General features: G+C 46.1%; 1 protein-coding gene across 9 annotated transcripts in view; it reads right to left on the minus strand.

The window, feature by feature from the left end:
• Positions 1 to 19,063, minus strand: part of FRYL (FRY like transcription coactivator) — a 245,094-nt gene that overhangs the window by 122,440 nt on the left and 103,591 nt on the right. For all 9 annotated transcript variants that reach the window (XM_064149248.1, XM_064149243.1, XM_064149246.1 and 6 more), the window contains 7 exons: positions 17,096 to 17,149; positions 12,429 to 12,568; positions 11,229 to 11,325; positions 6,804 to 6,883; positions 5,771 to 5,851; positions 5,169 to 5,337; positions 2,889 to 2,981 (listed from right to left, as the gene is read on the minus strand). In XM_064149248.1, the coding sequence (XP_064005318.1) occupies positions 2,889 to 2,981; positions 5,169 to 5,337; positions 5,771 to 5,851; positions 6,804 to 6,883; positions 11,229 to 11,325; positions 12,429 to 12,568; positions 17,096 to 17,149 (714 nt within the window). The remainder of the gene's footprint in view (positions 1 to 2,888; positions 2,982 to 5,168; positions 5,338 to 5,770; positions 5,852 to 6,803; positions 6,884 to 11,228; positions 11,326 to 12,428; positions 12,569 to 17,095; positions 17,150 to 19,063) is intronic.

The following is a 19,063-nucleotide window of genomic DNA, read 5'->3' on the forward strand; positions in this document are numbered from 1 at the left end:
TTCCTATATACCCTCAAATTATTTATCTTTTGCTATTCTTAAACTACAAATTGATCAGTATATAACTTAGTCAGCTGTTGCCAGCACCACCAACTCTGGAATATAAACTTGTGCCTACAGATCAGCCTTAGCTTCCCTGCTGTCAGATATGCTGTCATCACTCATACCACTAGGGTCCAGATCAGGTCAGGATTTTAAAGCTGCCTGAATGACTAAGCAAGAGAATGACAGTAAAGAAGTCACAACGCTGAAACCCAACAGCTCACTTGCTGAAGCAATTTTCTGTATCCAAGATACAGCAAAACCCAGATTCAGCTCCTTCATCTGCTTCAAAAAGATCCCAACTCCCATCTCTCATCTTCCAGGCAGATGACTAACCCTCTCTCAACTGTATCTCCATCTGAGATGGGGCTCTCTGCTTCTATTTAAGAAGCTCCATTTGTACCAAGTGATTAGAGACCCAGTGAGTCAGAAGGAAAGATCAAGCCTCCCTCTCCAACCATTTAAAGCACTGCTTCAGGCTATGCTTGTAGGAAGCAATCCACAGAACACTGCTCTGCTCAGCCTGCCTGCCTCTGTGGTTAACACCAGAGTCCCAAGTGCTTCTTCTGCCTCATTACTGGATGTGCAGCTTTCACTATGGTTAACTTCTCCTTCTCCAAACTAATATCCATGTTTATCTAAGTCCTTTCCCTATGCATTCCAGCTCTGGAGTTCACAACAACAAATGCATTCACTTTGTAACAGGCCAACAAATTCTTCTCCAAAAGAGCACAAATGTGCCCAGGTAAGATGAAGGCTTCAGTCAATAAACAGCTACTGCTAACACTAACTCTTTGTGGTCACATCTTAAGAAGAAATATTGTCCCCTTTCTGATGTGGGTTTGTTTTAAATCCAAGGTTGAGACCTGTGAAGGGAAAGAAGCATTTCCCCACGGCTCAAGGCAAGACAGACCACATGAAAGAGGACTCAGAGTTCAGAGAGATTTCTCTTTCTCTTCCACTGTGAGCTTGCTGAGACAGGATTCCCACCTGGCATGCTAGTCTTTGTAGATTCCAGGATCTACTCATGCCAGCTCTCCAGGTATGACAAGACATGTCCCTGTTGGTGGTTAAAACACTGAGACATGAAGCAGCACTTCTCAGGACCGTGGCTCAGCATTTGCCAGTACAGCTATCTCTGTAGCTAACAGTCACAGCAAGCATCCATCTACTATAATGAACTTTTGACTCCCAGTACCTGAAAGGGACCTACAAGAAAGCTGGGAGGGACTTTTTACAAGGGCTTGTAGTGATAGGATGAAAGGAAATGGATTTAATCTGGAAGAGGGTAGACTTAGAGTGGATATTAGGAAGAAATTCTTTCCAGTGAGGGTGGTGAGACACTGGAACAGGTTGCCCAGGGAGGTTGTGAAGCACAGAATCCCCCAATGTGATCTTTGATCACATTGGGGGATTCTGTGCTCCACAACCTCCCTGGAGGTGTTCAAGGCCAGGCTGGATGAGGCCTTGAGCAACCTGGTTTTAGTGGAAGGTGTCCCTGCCCATGGCAGGGGGGTTGGAACTGGATGATCTTTAAGGTCCCTTCCAACCCAAACCATTCTATGAATCTATGAATCTGAGTCTGGCCAACATGAGATAGATCAGAGCTGCTCTAACCTCTCTTTGACTTGTTGCCTGTGCTCTACACAACTGAGCAAAGAGGCCTTGGAGGAATTAGGAGAACCTGTCCTGACTAAAAGCATCCTCACAAGCAGCATTACAGGCACTGGACACCCAACACTGATGGCATCCAGGTGCTGGGTTTTTTTTCATGGCACTTAGTGCCATGGTCTGGTTGATTGGCCAGGGCTGGGGGATAGGTTGGACTGGATGAGCTTGGAGGTCTCTTCCAACCTGCTTCATTCTATGATTCTTGTTCATGGCTGCTGAGCAAAATTTCTGGCTTCATATTTAAAACATATTGGAGATGATTGACTGCTCTTCAGCTTGAAGGATTACACCTCATGGACACTCATCTCTACCAACAATTCTTAATTAGCCCAAACCTGCTTTCTTCCTTCTTGCAGAGGAGTTCACAATCTCCCTATGGGACTGTGAATAATTGTCACACAACTCAGATTCTTCTAGAGACAACAGGTTTCAGGTAATGAAGACAGTGGCACCTTTCAGGGAATAGATTTTAAACTAACTTCAAGGTTTTAGAGGAGAGATCAAATTTCATACTGCCCTAATGATAAAAAAAAGACTCTAGAAAATACCATTTTAAAGTTCTGAAAGAAGAGCTGAAACTATCTAATACACAAATCAGACACATTTCCCCTTAAAAGATAAGGTAGATGCTTGCAATCTACTTAGCAGTCTTTTAGAATCTGTAAAAATGCAATAGTGAGGATGAATGGGTATTTTAGGCTATCAGAGAGTGCCAGGGCTGGGGGGGAATGGAGCAAAGCTGGAGGTGGGGAGAGTCAGGCTGGAGGTGAGGAGGAAGTTGTTGAGCATGAGAGTGGTGAGAGGCTGGAATGGGTTGCCCAGGGAGGTGGTTGAGGCCCCATGGCTGGAGTAAGGCCAGGCTGGATGAGGCTGTGGCCAGACTGATCTAGGGAGGTGTTCAAGCAAAGCCTGGATGAGGCACTTAGTGCCATGGTCTGGTTGACTGGATAGGGCTGGGTGCTAGGCTGGACTGGATGAGCTTGGAGGTCTCTTCCAACCTGCTTGATTTCTATGATGCTATGATTCTGTGGCAGGGGAGTTGGAACTAGATGATCCTTGTGGTCCCTTCCAACCCTGACTGATCCCATGATTCTATGATTCTAAGCAATTCCAACAGTGAGAGCCTGATTGAAAGTGAGTGGAATAGCTGAAACATGAAATATGGAAATACTTACAGCAGCCACAGGGATGAGAATTTCCACAAACAACCCAGCAAGTGCATGTTTGATGTCTTTATCTTTTACTTCCAGGAAGTATTGAGCACATTCCTTAGTAAGGAAGCATTAAAAGAACACTTAGAAAAAGGAAGACAAATGCCATCATGTCCTAAACCCCACAAGCTGGAGCACATTAACTGCCAGTTTGCATCTGAAGCATGCAGTGTGCTGAAGTCAGTCTTACATTTCTTGACACCATCAACTTTACAAAACACCTGAAACTTTAAACCCTCTTCCCCCAGCAATTAAAAACAGCAATTGAAAGGAGGCTATTTGTAACAGCAGAAAGCTACTTCCATTTCTACTGAGAATATAAAGAGCACTCATCATGTCAAAGAATCTACCCATGCCCATTTTTCCACTCGTTATTCCACTGATTGCTTGGGAGTTTTCAAGAGCAAACACTTCTCTCTAATAAAATCATTAGGAAATAGTATCATCTTTTTTAACAGATTCATTAATGAAGAAAGACTGAGTGCCCTGAGGCTGCTTAGTCTGGAGAACAGAAGGCTGAGAGAGGATCTTATCAAGGTCTATAAATGTCTTGAGGTGTAAAGATGAAGGTGCCAGGCTCTTTTTGGTGGTGCCCAATGACAGGACAAGGAAGAGTGGGTACAAGCTGGAGCACAGAGTGTTCCATCTCAACGGGAGGAGACTCTTTAAAGTGAGGGTGACAGAGCCTTGGAACAGGCTGCCCAGAGAGGCTGTGGAGTCTCCTCTGGAGACTTTCAAGAGCTGCCAGGATGCATTCCTGTGTGGCCTGCCCTTTGGTGATTGCATTCTCCATGATTTCTCACTCAATGATTTCTGGAGGTCCTCTCTGACCCCTAACACTGATTCTGTGACTTTATGGTGTGGTCAGTAGGAGCAGAGAGGTCATTCTGCCCCTGTACTCTGCACTGGTTAGACCACACCTTGAGTACTGTGTTCAGTTCTGGGCCCCCCAGTTTAGGAGGGACATTGAGATGCTTGAGCGTGTCCAGAGAAGGGCGATGAGGCTGGGGAGAGGCCTTGAGCACAGCCCTACGAGGAGAGGCTGAGGGAGCTGGGATTGGTTAGCCTGGAGAAGAGGAGGCTCAGGGGAGACCTCATTGCTGTCTACAACTACCTGAGGGGAGGTTGTGGCCAGGAGGAGGTTGCTCTCTTCTCTCAGGTGGCCAGCACCAGAACAAGAGGACACAGCCTCAGGCTGCACCAGGGGAGATTTAGGCTGGAGGTGAGGAGAAAGTTCTTCCCTGAGAGAGTCATTGGACACTGGAATGGGCTGCCCGGGGAGGTGGTGGAGTCGCCGTCCCTGGAGCTGTTGAAGGCAGGACTGGACGTGGCATTTGGTGCCATGGTCTGGCCTTGAGCTCTGTGCTAAAGGGTTGGACTTGATGATCTGTGAGGTCTCTTCCAACCCTGATGATACTGTGAGACTGTGATCTTTCAGAAGTGATGCAAAGACAATTTTAAAGAGAAATGAAGAATCCATACATGTTTGCACACTCCAGAACATCAAAGTGACCACTCTGGACACTATCTGAACTGCCTCAGTGTGTGTCAGTTTTTTTTCAGGACTAAGATCAACGACAATGGCTGTTACATTACACACCTGGAGGTGTTTAAGGCCAGGCTGGCTGAGGCTGTGGGCAGCCTGATCTAGGGGAGGGTATCCCTGCCCATGGCAGGGGAGGTTGGAACTAGATGATCCTTGTGGTCCCTTCCAACCCTGACTGATTCTATTACTCTACACAGCTCTAATAAAAATTATAATCAAGCTACAATACTTTGGTTACTGTAGAATGTGCAGCTTGCTCCTTGGGAACATTCTTAATCCAAGATCAAGAGAAGAAAACAAAGAGACTTTAAGTCTGTGTCTGAAAATTAAGAGCTTCTATTAACAACAGTTACTTGGCTGTTCAAGATACATCAAGTAACCTTTTTTTCTGGCTTTAACCCAATGCTTCTTCATAAAGAACAAAAATGATTTGCTTGCTATCACCTTTCATTTAGTCTGGAATAAATAGATGTATTATAGGTTTGTTCCATTACCCAGGCAATTGAGACAGGGCTCTCATGATGCTAAGTACTCACAAACTGCAGAGAAAGAAATGATTCATAACTTTGACAGCTTATGAACTAAACTGAAAAGGATGAAGGAGGACACACAGAGTGAGTGACTGGTCACAGCAAGCACCACTGCAGCTTCAGGACTTGAAACTGCTCTTGCTAGAGTTCCCTGTAATACTCACTCACCTGCATGAACTGAAAGGATGCCTCAAAGTCTTCCACAGGATACATCTTGACTCGAAAAAATTTCATTCCCATGATCAAGCTGATGATACTTTGTACTACATGAGGGCTCTGTTCTTTTTGTCTCAGTTCCTTTAATTCAGTGACAAACTTCTTCCTAACAGCCTGAAACCTAAACCAGGGACACAGATGGCAAAGATTGGCGTTGTTAGTTACTTTTACATCATGCCTGTAACTCTGAAGCCATTTCTTTAGTCTGTCAATAACAGCACCTACAGCAAAAGAAACACAAGCAAGATGAACCCTGACACTAAAAATCTGGGTGTTTGAGAGTGCCTGTGATGATTAGCACGTTAGAATACGCTCATTAACAGCTGCTAACTGGTCCCAGGCCTCACTTCCCTGCACCTGCAAAGCAATTTGGTGTTGTACTAAAGATTACATCTTGATTGGTTAAAATGCAGTGTGCTGGAACTTGAGACAGAGGAGGTAGTCACACCAGGCTGCACTTGACTACACTTGACACCAGGGATTAGCTACTGGAGTCATTAAGAAGGGCTGACAGATTAGTCTTTGCAGCTAGAGGAGTCAGAAACTGAACTTACTTTGATTGAGCAAGAACCCCTGTCACTTCTGCATACAAGTCTGCAATAATATGCACATTCCCAGTGTTGGTTCCTGAATACCTGGAGGAAAAAAAAGTTAGGGAGAAGTGTTATACACATTTTTTTTTTCATTTCTAAACCCCAAGCATGTTCCCAATGACTGACACAAATGTCTGTTCCATGGCAATGTGGATTATTACCATAAAAATAATGACAGTCAAGCAGGAAATGCAAGAGTGACATTTAAAGTGGTGTAGTGCTATGAGTGGACATGAGACACATTAGAATCAGAGAGCGGTCTGGGTTGGAAGGGACCTCCAAAGCCTACCCAGTCCAATTCCCTCTGCAGTCAGCAGGGACATCCTCCACTAGATCCAGCCTCACCTTGAATATCTCCAGGGATGGAGCCACAACCACCTCCCCAGGGAACCTATTGAAGTGTTCCACCACCCTCACGGTGCAGAACTTGTTCCTAACATTCAATTTAAGTCTACTCTGCTCTAGTTTGAAGCCATTGCCCTCATCCTGTCCCTGCAGGCCTTTGCAAACAGTTACTCTCCAGCCTCATTATGGTCCCCTTCAGGTACTGGCAGGCTGCTATTAGATGTCCCTGGAGCCTTCTCTTCTCCAGGCTGAACACCCCCAGCTCCCTCAGCCAGTCCTTGTAGCAGAGCTGTTCCAACTCCTGATCATTTTCATGGCTCTGCTCTGGACCAGCTCCATCACATCCATGTCCTTCCTGTATTGTCCATGTCCTTCCTGCATATTCTGCATAGGAAGTCTATTGTAGCTATCCAAATTCTGACTTTTCCTACTCTGGCTTCCTATGCAAATCATTCTGTATACTCTAAGCAAAACAAACCCAGCATTATCTTGAACACAGTTGTGCTCTTTCAAGATACATTTTCAGTTTAAAGATATCAATCAGTGTTTGCTTACAGTATTACCACTGACATATTACCTGTGACACAATGGAGAACAATCACAACAAGCCCAGGTTAGGAATACACAGGAGTATAGAAGTGAGACTTACCCTTCCTTATGTTTAAAGTGCTTAAAAGCCAAGTTTAGAACTTCGTGTACTAAAGGATCTGGCACTGGATGAACAGGTATCTGAAATGCAGATATCACAGAGTCACAGAAACATTCAGGTCGGCAAAGCCCCCCAGGACCACCAAGTCCAACCCAGAATCCTACTCCACAAGGTTCACCCTAAACCATAGCCCCAAGCAACACATCCAAATGACTTTTAAACACACCCAGGGTTGGTGACTGCACCACCTCCCTGGGCAGCTGATTCTAAAGGCTGAATATGATTTGTATACTATAACTCTGTCTGTAGATATACACATCTGTGTGCATAAAATATACAGTGCAGTGAGATCAGAGAATGCAGTGGGTTTGAAGGGACCTCTAGAGGTTATCTAGTCCAACCTCCCTGCAGTAAGCAGGGTTGCTCAGAGCCCTGTAGACATCTCTCCCAGCACTGTTAAAAGACAAATCCTTTGTTGGCATCTGGTAGCAAGTTAATTCTGCAGTTTATGAGCATTTACACAACCTGTACTGATAGCTTCAATTATTTTGCATGTCAACATTGAATTTTCACCACTATTAGGCTAGATAAACTAGATCAACTAAATTAACTAGATTAGGGCCATGAGGATGTTCACAGAGCTGGAGCACCTCTCTTATGAGGACAGACTGAAAGAGTTGGGGTTGCTCAGTCTGGAGAAGAGAAGGCTCCCAGGTGACCTTCCAGGATCTAAAGGGAGGTACAAAAAAGCTGGGGAGGGACTTTTGAGGCTCTCAGGGAGTGACAGGAGTGGGGGGAATGGAGCAAAGCTGGAGGTGGAGAGATTCAGAGTGGAGGTGAGGAAGAAGCTGTTGAGCATGAGAGTGGTGAGAGGCTGGCAGGGGTTGCCCAGGGAGGTGGTTGAGGCCCCATGGCTGGAGGTGTTTGAGGCCAGGCTGGCTGAGGCTGTGGGCAGCCTGCTCTAGGGTAGGGTGTCCCTGGGCATGGCAGGGGGGTTGGAACTGGCTGATCCTTGTGGTCCCTTCCAACCCTGACTGATTCTATGATTCTCTAAGATAATAGAGTGAAATAATATAGTAAACTAAGACAACCCTGACTGATTCTATGATCCTATGAACTACACCTTGGCACCTTTTGTACCTTGACTGGTGTTCTCATTACAGATTTAACATCATAAGGCAATTTGTCCTATTTGAAAGATAACACAACCCAAAAAATAAGAATGCAGAAGACAAAAAGATAAGAATGCAGAAGACAAAAATCATCTCCATTTTAGACTTTCTGCAGATGAAATCAATCAGAACATACAAAACTCTTCCCAGCAGTAAGTAACAGCTTGGTGAGAAACCCAAACCAAGTATCGATTAGAAGGGCTGCTTTTTATTGAGCTTCTCTTTGACATCACCAATTTTCTCAGGTTCAAAAGGAAACACTTGCTGAAAACTCCAATGGATTTACAATTCTGAAGTCCCAATATCTTTAAAATTTCAAATCAATTTAGGGATGGACTAGGATAACCCTACCAAATGTTACTGCTGAAGAATGAGAAATGCATTCACTAAGCACATTAGAAGAAAAGATTCCTGCCTTGTCTACAGAAAATGAAGCACTTACTGTGAACAAAGCTATTTGTCCTACAGCTTCCAGTTACTGGAACTGTCTATTTATATGTATGTTCATGCAGTGAGTAATCTGGAGTCATTTAAGCAAAAGGGTTTTGTTCCTACACAGGTCATGCCTGTCGACCTCTCTCTGCTTCTGCTCTGTGCATACTGCAGCTGAATATTTGCACCCTTTGCACCCTGTGAAATCAGCTTCTAAGAATTAAACTATGACAGGGCTTCCAGGAAGACAGAAGCAATGTGAAAGTAAATACATTTATTGATGAAAAAAAATATTCTTTCTGTGCTCTGTTTGGCTGCAGACTTAAATTAAGAGGCAGAACAGACAACCAGTCATAGAATCATAGAATCAAGCAGGTTGGAAGAGACCTCCAAGCTCATCCGGTCCAACCTAGCACCCAGCCCTAGCCAGTCAACTAAACCATGGCACTCAGTGCCTCATCCAGTCTTGTAGATAACTTTTAATACTGAACTGGCCCAAGTGGTGAATTTAAGTGTAGGGGTTTTAATATTGAACTGGCCCATGTGGTGAATTTAAGTGTAGGGGGCCCTTGCAAGAAAATATTCATATCAGAAAGATACCTACCTAGCAGTGCAGGTTGAGAAGCTCATCAAGCACTACAGGAGTGACTCACTTCAAGATCACAATAGTCTCTTCAAAACCACAATAGTCTTGGCAAAGAAATACCTATCTATCAATACCTATCAATCAGTACAGGTTGAGAAGCTCACCAAGCACTACAGGAGTGACTCACTTCAAGATCACAATAGTCTCTTCAAGACCACAATAGTCCTGGCAAAGAAATACCTATCTATCAATACCTATCAATCAGTACAGGTTGAGAAGCTCATCAAGCACTACAGGGGGGACTCTCTTCAAGACCAAAACATTCTTAGCAAAGAAGTACCCATTTATCAATACCTATCAATCAACACAGGCTGAGGAGCTCATCAAGCACTACAGGAGTGATTCTCTTCAAGACCACAAGATTCTTAGCAAAAAAATACCAATTTATCAATACCTATCAATCAATACATGTTGAGAAACTGACAAAGCACTACAGGAGTTACTCACTTGAAGATCACAATAGTCTTAGCAAAAAAATACCTATCTATCAATACCTATCTATCAGTACAGGTTGAGAAGCTGACCAAGCACTACAGGAGTGGCTCTCTTCAAGACCACAATATTCATAGCAAAAAAACCCCTATCAATACCTATCAATCAATACAGGTTGAGAAACTCACTAAGCACTACAGGAGTGGCTGTCCTCAGGAGCAAAATATTCTTAGCAAAAAAATACCCATTTATCAATACTTATCAATCAACACAGGTTGAGAAGCTCAGCAAGCACTACAGGAGTGGCTCTCTTCAAGACCACAAGATTCTGAGCAAAAAAATACCTATCCATCAATACCTATCAATCAGCACAGGTTGAGAAGCTGACCAAGCACTACAGGAGTAGCTCTCTTCAAGATCAAAGCTTGGGCACAGCTCTCTTGGCAAATGAACCACTGGCAACATCTGCTTTCCTCAACAGAAAAACTAATGGCTCAAAATACAGAAGCTACCCACAGAAGCCTGAAATCCTAACCAACCTATTCCATCTCCTTTCTCTTTCAGGGAGAAAGCACCAAGTAAAGGCTTACTGTAAAAGGCTAACACAGAGGACTTTGGTGTTTTTACTAACTGTTCTCTGCATCTGTGTGCACCAGAGTGTAGAAATATCACTTGGGATGACTGGTTGGTGTCTCATGGCCAAATAGGCAGCTCTTTCAGTTTCCTGTTTTCATTTTCCTCTGTTTTACAGATGTGCCATGCAAGAGTACATCAGTATAAACCTACTAGAAAGTATCTGCAAACTAAACCATAGTCTTTGCTTCACTTACTACAGAAAGCCATGCACCCAAAGATAACAGATGTGAAATTCACTCTCCAGTTTGCTTCATGCTTCAAACTGATTCTTACCACATCTTCCTCTCCTCTCAAAAAATCCAAGACAATAATTGCTGCTACTTAAAACCAAACTCTGCCCTCCTGTCTACAGACCAAAGTGGTAACAGAAACTGTGTGTGCCATCATCCAGCATTATACTGTAAGGCCAAATTCCACACCCTTTCAAACTGTTTTTAAAGTGACATATTCATCTTGTCATTCAGTGAATTCACATCATGCTTAAGCAGACCACAGGTACTGAACATAAAGAGAATGGCTTTTGTTACACTTCTGCTTTTAGCATCTTTGACTTAGTGGACTCAGGACATAGGAACTGAGATAATCATAGAATGATTTAAGTTGGAAGGGACTCCAAAGACCATATAGTTCCAGCCCCACATCATGGGCAGAGACACCTCCCAGTACAAGTTGCTCCAGGCCTCATCCAACCTGGCCTTGAACACCTCCAGGGAGGTTGTGGAGCACAGAATCCCCCAATGTGATCAAAGATCACATTGGGGGATTCTGTGCTCCACATCCTCCCTGGGTAATCTGTGCCAGTGTCTCACCACCCTCACTGGAAAGAACTTCCTAGTTTAAATCTCCCCTCTGCCAGTTTAAACCCATTCCTCCTTGTCCTGTCATTACAAGACCTTGTCAACAGTCCCTCTCTGTAGGCCCCCTCCAGATACTGGAAGCATGCAAAGATAAGACAGGAGAAGCCAAAGACTTTCAGCAACTGAGATTATATGCCTATGTTCACTGTATATGTGCTTCAGTTTTTCATTAACAAAAATAATGCAAAGGGGTTTATCAAAACTGACATTGAAAGAGAAAGATGAAGTTAGCCAAAGCAAAAGAGCTTACCTGTTTTAGAACCTCTATTAAAACTAAACAAAAAATGAAATCTACAGCTAAGTCCCTCCTTTCAAGTAGATAATCTCTTTCACGTTGTTGATCATCTCTACAAGAAGAAACCAAGAGCACAGGTATCACACAACAATCAGAAGACAGGTAACAGACATGTCTTTCATGCAATCATTCCTGCATACGTATATAAAAGGGATGGCTACAAAGCATTTGGGGGCTGGTGCAGCACTGACATCTTACCCCCTCCTGAAAGGATCTGTCAACAGCCAAACCAAATCACTCTCTCTGCCAGCAACTTCCTCCTAACATCCAGCCTATACTTCCCCTGGCACAGCTTGAGGCTCTGTCCTCTTGTTCTGTTGCTGGCTGCCTGGCAGCAGAGCCCAACCCCACCTGGCTACAGCCTCCCTGCAGGCAGCTGCAGACAGCAATGAGCTCTGCCCTGAGCCTCCTCTGCTGCAGGCTGCACACCCCCAGCTCCCTCAGCCTCTCCTCACAGGGCTCTGCTCCAGGCCCCTCCCCAGCCTTGCTGCCCTTCTCTAGGCACATTCCAGCACCTCAACATCTCTCTTGAATTGAGTGGCCCAGAACTGGACACGGCACTCAAGGTGTGGCCTGACCAGTGCTGAGTACAGAGGAAGAATAACCTCCCTCGTCCTACTGCCCACACTGTTCCTGATACAGGCCAGGATGCCATTGGCTCTGCTGCCCACCTGGGCACTGCTGCCTCAGCTTCAGCTACTATCTACCAGTAACCCCAGGTCCCTCTCTGCCTGGCTGCTCTCAGCAACTCTGGCCCCAGCCTGCAGTGCTGCTTGAGGTTGTTGTGGCCAAAGTGCAGAACCCTGCACTTGGCCTTGTTCAATCTCATCCCATTGGCCTCTGCCCACCCATCCAGCCTGGCCAGGTCCCTCTGCAGGGCTCTTCAACCTTCCAACAGATCAACACCTGTCAACAATTCAAAGGAGGACAAACTAGCTTGCAATTATCCAGCACCCAACCCTCTTCTGTGTATCAACCCCTAAAGCATTAAGTCACTCCATGCTTATCATCTCTGCAAGTCAAATGAGCTACCTCGGAAGAGCCCAACGCTCTTCTTGCACAAACTTAAGCTATGGGAGATCCAAATAGAAATACATTTTCTTACAAGACAGCACCAAAAAAAACCCCAGAGACTCTTGCCAGGCAAACCCTTACCCCTTGGATTTTGTGCTCGACCGAGGTCTGTACTCATAAGATTCATCTTCTGCTCCGTTCTGCCGCCTGTACCAGTCGAACAAGGTGCGTAACAAGGAGGGGAGACAGTGCTCTGCTACTGAGCTCATAGAGCTTATCAACTGGGGGGGAAAAAAAAGGAAGAAAGAGATTATTTAGCATGATAAAGCAATCTAGAAAGCCCCAAATCATCATCTTTTCAAATTGGTTTTCCATTTATCACCCTACTTTACAAAGTAAAATCATTTTTGCCTAGGACTGTTGTGGTAGGCCTGACAGGCCCAAAATAGGCTTAGAATCATAGAACCAAGCAGGTTGGCAGAGAGCTCCAAGCTCAGCCAGTCCAACCTAGCACCCAGCCCTGGCCAATCAACTAGACCATGGCACTGTCTTATGCAGTCTTTTCTTGAACACCTCCCGGGATGATGACTTCACCATCTCCCCTGGGCTTCTACATGTCCTGCCCTGCCTCGGCATGTTTTTGTGCTCCACCAGAGAGGCAACTGGAGAAGCAGACACAAAAGGACCTGGAGCCACTGAGCCTGGCCTGCCCAGGGCCCTGTGGTGTAAGGTACAAACACTTAGCTTGCACCTGCCTAGTGCAAGGGCTGTGCTTTTCTTAAATTAGAGGAAAGAGAGCCTGTGGCTTTGCCTAGAATCATAGAATCAAGCAGGTTGGCAGAGAGCTCCAAGCTCAGCCAGCCCAACCTAGCACCCAGCCCTGCCCAAACAACCAGACCGTGGCACTAAGTGCCCCAGCCAGGCTTGGCTGCAACACCTCCAGCCACGGCCACTCCACCACCTCCCTGGGCAGCCCATTCCAATGCCAATCACTCTCTCTGCCAGGAACTTCCTCCTAACATCCAGCCTAGACCTGCCCTGGCACAGCTTGAGACTGTGTCCCCTTCTTCTGGTGCTGGTTGCCTGGCAAAAGAGGCCACCCCCTGCCTGGCTACAATGTCCCTTCAGGTAGCTATAGACAGCAATGAGGTCACCCCTAAGCCTCCTCTTCTCTAGGCTGCACACTCCCAGCTCCCTCAGCCTCTCCTCATAGGGTTTGTGTTCCAGGCCCCTCACCAGCTTTGCTGCCCTTCTCTCCACACCTTCCAGCACCTCAACATCTCTCTGCAACTCAGGAGCCCACAACTGGACACAGTATTCAAGGTGTGGCCTGAGCAGTGCTGAGCACAGGGGCAGAATAACCTCCCTTGTCCTGCTGCCCACACTGTTCCTGATCCAGGCCAGGATGCCATTAGCTCTGCTGCCCACCTGGGCACACTGCTGGCTCATCTTCAGCTACTATCTATCAGTACCCCCAGGTCCCTTTCCTCCTGGCTGCTCTCAGCCACTCTGTCCCCAGCCTGTAGCACTGCTTGGGGTTGTTGTATATATATCTTGCTGGTTATATTAGATGTAGTTATTATCCACAGAATGTTTCCATGACCGTGTAAGAACCCCAAAATTACTATAATGAGTGGTGGGGGTTGGTGAGAGCTCTGAATAGCAAAATTAATAACCCATATCCACTTTGGAAAACATCATCTTGCATCAATTGATTTCCCCCATCCGCAACAAGGACGATGACTGTAAATTTCACAGCATCACTTAGGTTGGCAAACACCTTTCAAGATCCTTTTTGTGTGACACAAGAAGACAAATATGACAAAACACAAGCAAACAAAACGTGGCCCAGCTCATGAGAATGACAGAACCCTAACTCTAATACAGACAAGCTGGATAAAAGCACTGATAACAGGCAGAGATTTTAGGATGCCCCCCAAATGTTCTGCACCTATCTCAGAGGTATTTTTAGGTTACAAATGGCAGGTAGCCCTCCTGAACTAAGAAGAATGCAACCTTCAAAACCATGCTTCTTGTGTTTATTAGAGAAAAATAAGAGCCTTTTAGTTATTCTACTCCACTAACAATATATTTGCCTGGTGTGGATCTGAGGCTATGTTCCCTTGCAGCACAGTTCCCCTGTCCGTTGCTCACAAACCTGTGTGCTTGTGAACTCATCCACAATGCAATGGCAATAGAAAGCATTACAGAGGGAAAACTGCCATGTGGTATGAATCTTAAATTCTCCAGGCTTCCTTCACTCACATTTGCAGCAGGACCTTGACCGCCTGGACAGATGGGCAGAGTCCAAGGGGATGGCATTCAATAGCTCCAAGTGCTGGTGCTGCACTTTGGCCACAACAACCCCATGCAGAGATACAGGCTGGGGTCAGAGTGGCTGAGAGCAGCCAGACAGAGAGGGATCTGGGGGTGCTGATTGATACCCACCTGAACATGAGCCAGCAGTGTGCCCAGGTGGCCAAGAGAGCCAGTGGCATCCTGGCCTGCATCAGCAATGGTGTGGTCAGCAGGAGCAGGGAGGTCATTCTGCCCCTGTACTCTGCACTGGTTAGACCACACCTTGAGTGCTGTGTTCAGTTCTGGGCCCCCCAGTTTAGGAGGGACATTGAGATGCTTGAGTGTGTCCAGAGAAGGGCGACGAGGCTGGGGAGAGGCCTTGAGCACAGCCCTACGAGGAGAGGCTGAGGGAGCTGGGATTGGTTAGCCTGGAGAAGAGGAGGCTCAGGGGAGACCTTATTGCTGTCTACAACTATCTGAGGGGAGGTTGTGGCCAGGAGGAGGTTGCTCTCTTCTCTCAGGTGGCCAGCACCAGAACAAGAGGACACAGCCTCAGGCTGTGCCAGGGGAAATTTAGGCTGGAGGTGAGGAGAAAGTTCTTCACTGAGAGAGTCATTGGACACTGGAATGGGCTGCCCGGGGAGGTGGTGGAGTCGCCGTCCCTGGAGCTGTTCAAGGCAGGACTGGACGTGGCACTTGGTGCCATGGTCTAGCCTTGAGCTGTGTGGTAAAGGGTTGGGCTTGATGATCTACGAGGTCTCTTTCAACCTTGGTGATACTATGAGACTGTGATACTGTGATTTCAATAGTGCCCAGGCTTAAAGAGGAAAATGACTGGAGGAAGAGTGGGAGGCAGCAGGGAACAAGCCCATCCCCAAAGCTCTGTCTGGGGAGTTTCCATGTGGCTCACTGATTCCAGGTATTAGTTACCTCTTGGGTCTTTCAAACCAGAGGGTCCAAATAAAAGCCATCCTCATGGTACAGCTTATCTATTATTCACTACTCCAGAAAACCAAGATAACAGCAATGCATTATTTATTTGCCTTCATTTAAAGCATCCTGATTCTTCAGGTTTGGGGAAGGGTAGGGGACAGCTTAACCAAACAGAAACTTCAGGGGAGACCTTTCCAATCTTCTTAGTAGTTAACTTGTTAACCAATCAGCTATTGGTTACAGGCACTGGGTAGTACTCCTTTGGTTGTGTATGCAAGTAGAGAAATGTTCCCAAAGTAAAAAGAACCAAACATATTCACCATATTCATATTCTGTAAGCTCTTGCAGAATCACAGAATGGCTTAGTTTGGAAGGGACCTCAGAGCTAGTCCAGCCATGGGCAGGGACACCTCTCAACTAGACTTGGCTGATAAAGGCCTCATCCAACCTGGTCCTCAACATCCACAGGGAGGGAGGAAGCAGCCACAATTTCCCTGGGCAGCCTAATCCAGAGTCTCACAACCCTCCTACTGAAGAACTTCTTCCTAAGATCCAGCCTAATCCTGCTCTCCCTCAACTTAAAACCATTTCCCCTTCTCCTGTCTCTAGACACCCTCCCAAAAAGTCCCTCTGCAGCCTTCCTGTGGGATACCTTCAGCTATTGGAAGACAGCTCTAAGGTTGCCACTGGAGCCTTCTCTTCTCCAGGCTGAACATCCCCAGCTCCCTCAGCCTGTCCTTGTAGCAGAGGTGTTCCAACCCTTAGATCATCTTTCTGACCCTCCTCTGCACTCTCCTCAACAGGTCTGTGTCCTTCTTATGCTGGGGACACCAGAACTGGATGCAGTATTCAAAGCAAAGAGCATTCAGAGCAAAGAGGAATGGCTGAGCAACGTATTCCTTGTCCCTGTCAAGCAGAAATTAATGGAATTATTGCTTCTGTTGGAAGCACAACCAGACCAAGGGGGCTGCCATTAGATCCTCGTGTGCAGAATCAATACTTTTTTAGTTTTCAAATGGCAGAATTTGCTGTTCAGGTTTTAATGGGAAGCAAAAGGTAAATTTAGCTAAAAGAGATGAAACTGCGGCAAGTGAGGAGGTCATTTTCCTGTTGGTAGACCTCTAAACTGTTAGCATTTCAGTACCACTGCTTTCTCATTAGCACTCCCAATGCATCAAGAAGCTACCAGAGAGGATTTGTTTTATAGAGTGCATATTGCATTTCATGAAATGTTTCAGCTTGGACAGCTTGAAACCACAATAAGAAGTGATGCAGGCCAAGGTTACACTAAGCCTCATAAGAGCTGTAGATATAAATGAAGTCCTTTTGCTCCCTACCATATTTCAGCATCTTTCCTCCACCATCTTTCACTGTCCCCTTCAAATAATTAATCTGTTCTAGTAGTTTCTATCATATTTTAAAGTGGAAAATGAAGTCTAATTAACATTCAAGGTCTAACTCTTCTGATGCTGAATCAAACGTGGACCTTCTGAGTCATTACAACAGTGGAATCAACATTCTGCAACACCAGCCCACCTCAATCCACTAGAAACTGCTTTAAATCATATGTCTCCTACCTGATCAAACTGAAGATCTTCACCCCTTTGAAGAGATCTGGACAAGAGCTTTTCCTGTAAAAAGCAAAAATGCAAAGAAACATAAATTCCACAATGCAATTGGTTCATTTCGCAGCTAATCATTGTTTAACTCCTGGTACAGGACAAGGAAATCACTTTCAATGTGAGTATTTGCATTCTTTTGCAGCTAGAACCATTCCTGAAGATGGGAAATGTACTCACAAAAGACTATAGATCTCAAATTCACAGGATCCTACAATCACAGAATCATAGAAGCAAGCAGGCTTGAAGAGACCTCCAAGATGGTCCAGGCCAACCTAGCACCCAGCCCTGGCCAACCAACCAGACCATGGCACTAAGTGCCCCAGCCAGGCTTGGCTTCAACACCTCCAGCCACGGCCACTCCACCACCTCCCTGGGCAGCCCATTCCAATGCCAATCACTCTCTCTGCCAGGAACTTCCTAACAACATCCAGCCTGGACCACCCCTAGCACAGCTTCAGACTCTGTCCCCTTCTTCTGTTGCTGGGTACCTGGCAGCAGAGCTCAACCCCACCTGGCTACAGCCTCCCTGCAGGCAGCTGCAGGCAGCAATCAGCTCTGCCCTGAGCCTCCTCTGCTGCAGGCTGCACCCCCCCAGCTCCCTCAGCCTCTCCTCACAGGGCTCTGCTCCAGGCCCCTCCCCAGCCTTGCTGCCCTTCTCTCCACACCTTCCAACATCTCTCTTGAACACCTCAACATCTCTCTTGAATTCAGGAGCCCACAGCTGAACACAGCACTCCAGGGGTGGCCTGAGCAGTGCTGAGCACAGAGGCAGAAGAACCTCCCTTGTCCTGCTGCCCACACTGCTCCTGAGCCAGCCCAGGATGCCATTGGCTCTGCTGCCCACTTGGGCACACTGCTGCCTCAGCTTCAGCTCCTCTCTAACTGTACCCCCAGGTTCCTTTCTTCCTGACTGCTCTCAGCCACTCTGTCCCCAGCCTGCAGCATTGCTTGGGCTGTGTAGAACTCTGCACTTGGCCTTGTTAAATCTCAGCCCAGAATACTACAAAGTAAGAAGATACATAAAGAATTTCTTGCTACTCCAAAATAAATTGGCCTACTTTTTAACTTCATCATAACTGAATGAAAACTGTTAGCTTTGATAAGCAGAGTAAGTTGTCAAGGTAAGGATTTAAAAGCTCCTATTAGACTGCAGTCAGCAAACAAAGAGCTTTTATAGAGCGAGGTAAGTGGTAATCTGGGAGAGCTGTTAAGTTGCCTGAGCTGGGATGTAAAAGGAGGTGCCAGCAGTACTGATAGCCAGCACTGCTCTCAACAGGTTGTGGCTCAGGTAACAAGAAATAACTGCTCAGTAGCTCAATAAAGGACAACACCCACAGTCTTGACAGAAAATGCCCAAGTCAGTATTGGTTGGCATTTAACACTTGCAAGGCTGCAGCAGACAGGCTGAGTGTGAAACAGAGACACATCAGGACTGCATGCAGCAAGTCCAAGATTCAAATAGGTAGCTTAATTCTGCTTGCCCTAATTGGAACCTTGAAAATGTGATATAACTTCTGGCATTGTCACCAGGGCAGCTGTAGTTGGGTGTTCAAAGGACAGCATCTCTGGCAACTATTACAGCCTCTGACAACCTGAATACAATACCAGTCTGGAGGGGAGAAGGAAATGAGGAGACCTTATTGTGGCTTTCCAGTTACCTGAAGGGGGCCTACAAAAAAAGCTGGGGAGGGACTTGTTAGGCTGTCAGGTAGTGATAGGACTGGGGGAAATGGAGCAAAGCTGGAAGTGTGTAGATTCATACTGGATGTTAGGAAAAAGTTCTTCACCATGAGGGTGATGAGATCCTGGAACAGGTTGCCCAGGGAGGTGGTGAAAGCTTTATTCCTGGAATTTTAAAGCCCAGGCTGGATGTGGCTCTGAGCAACCTGATCTAGTGTGAGGTGTCCCTGCCCATGGCAGGGG

The sequence above is a fragment of the Pogoniulus pusillus genome, chromosome 9 (genome assembly GCF_015220805.1).
Source record: "Pogoniulus pusillus isolate bPogPus1 chromosome 9, bPogPus1.pri, whole genome shotgun sequence".
Lineage (NCBI taxonomy): Eukaryota > Metazoa > Chordata > Aves > Piciformes > Lybiidae > Pogoniulus > Pogoniulus pusillus.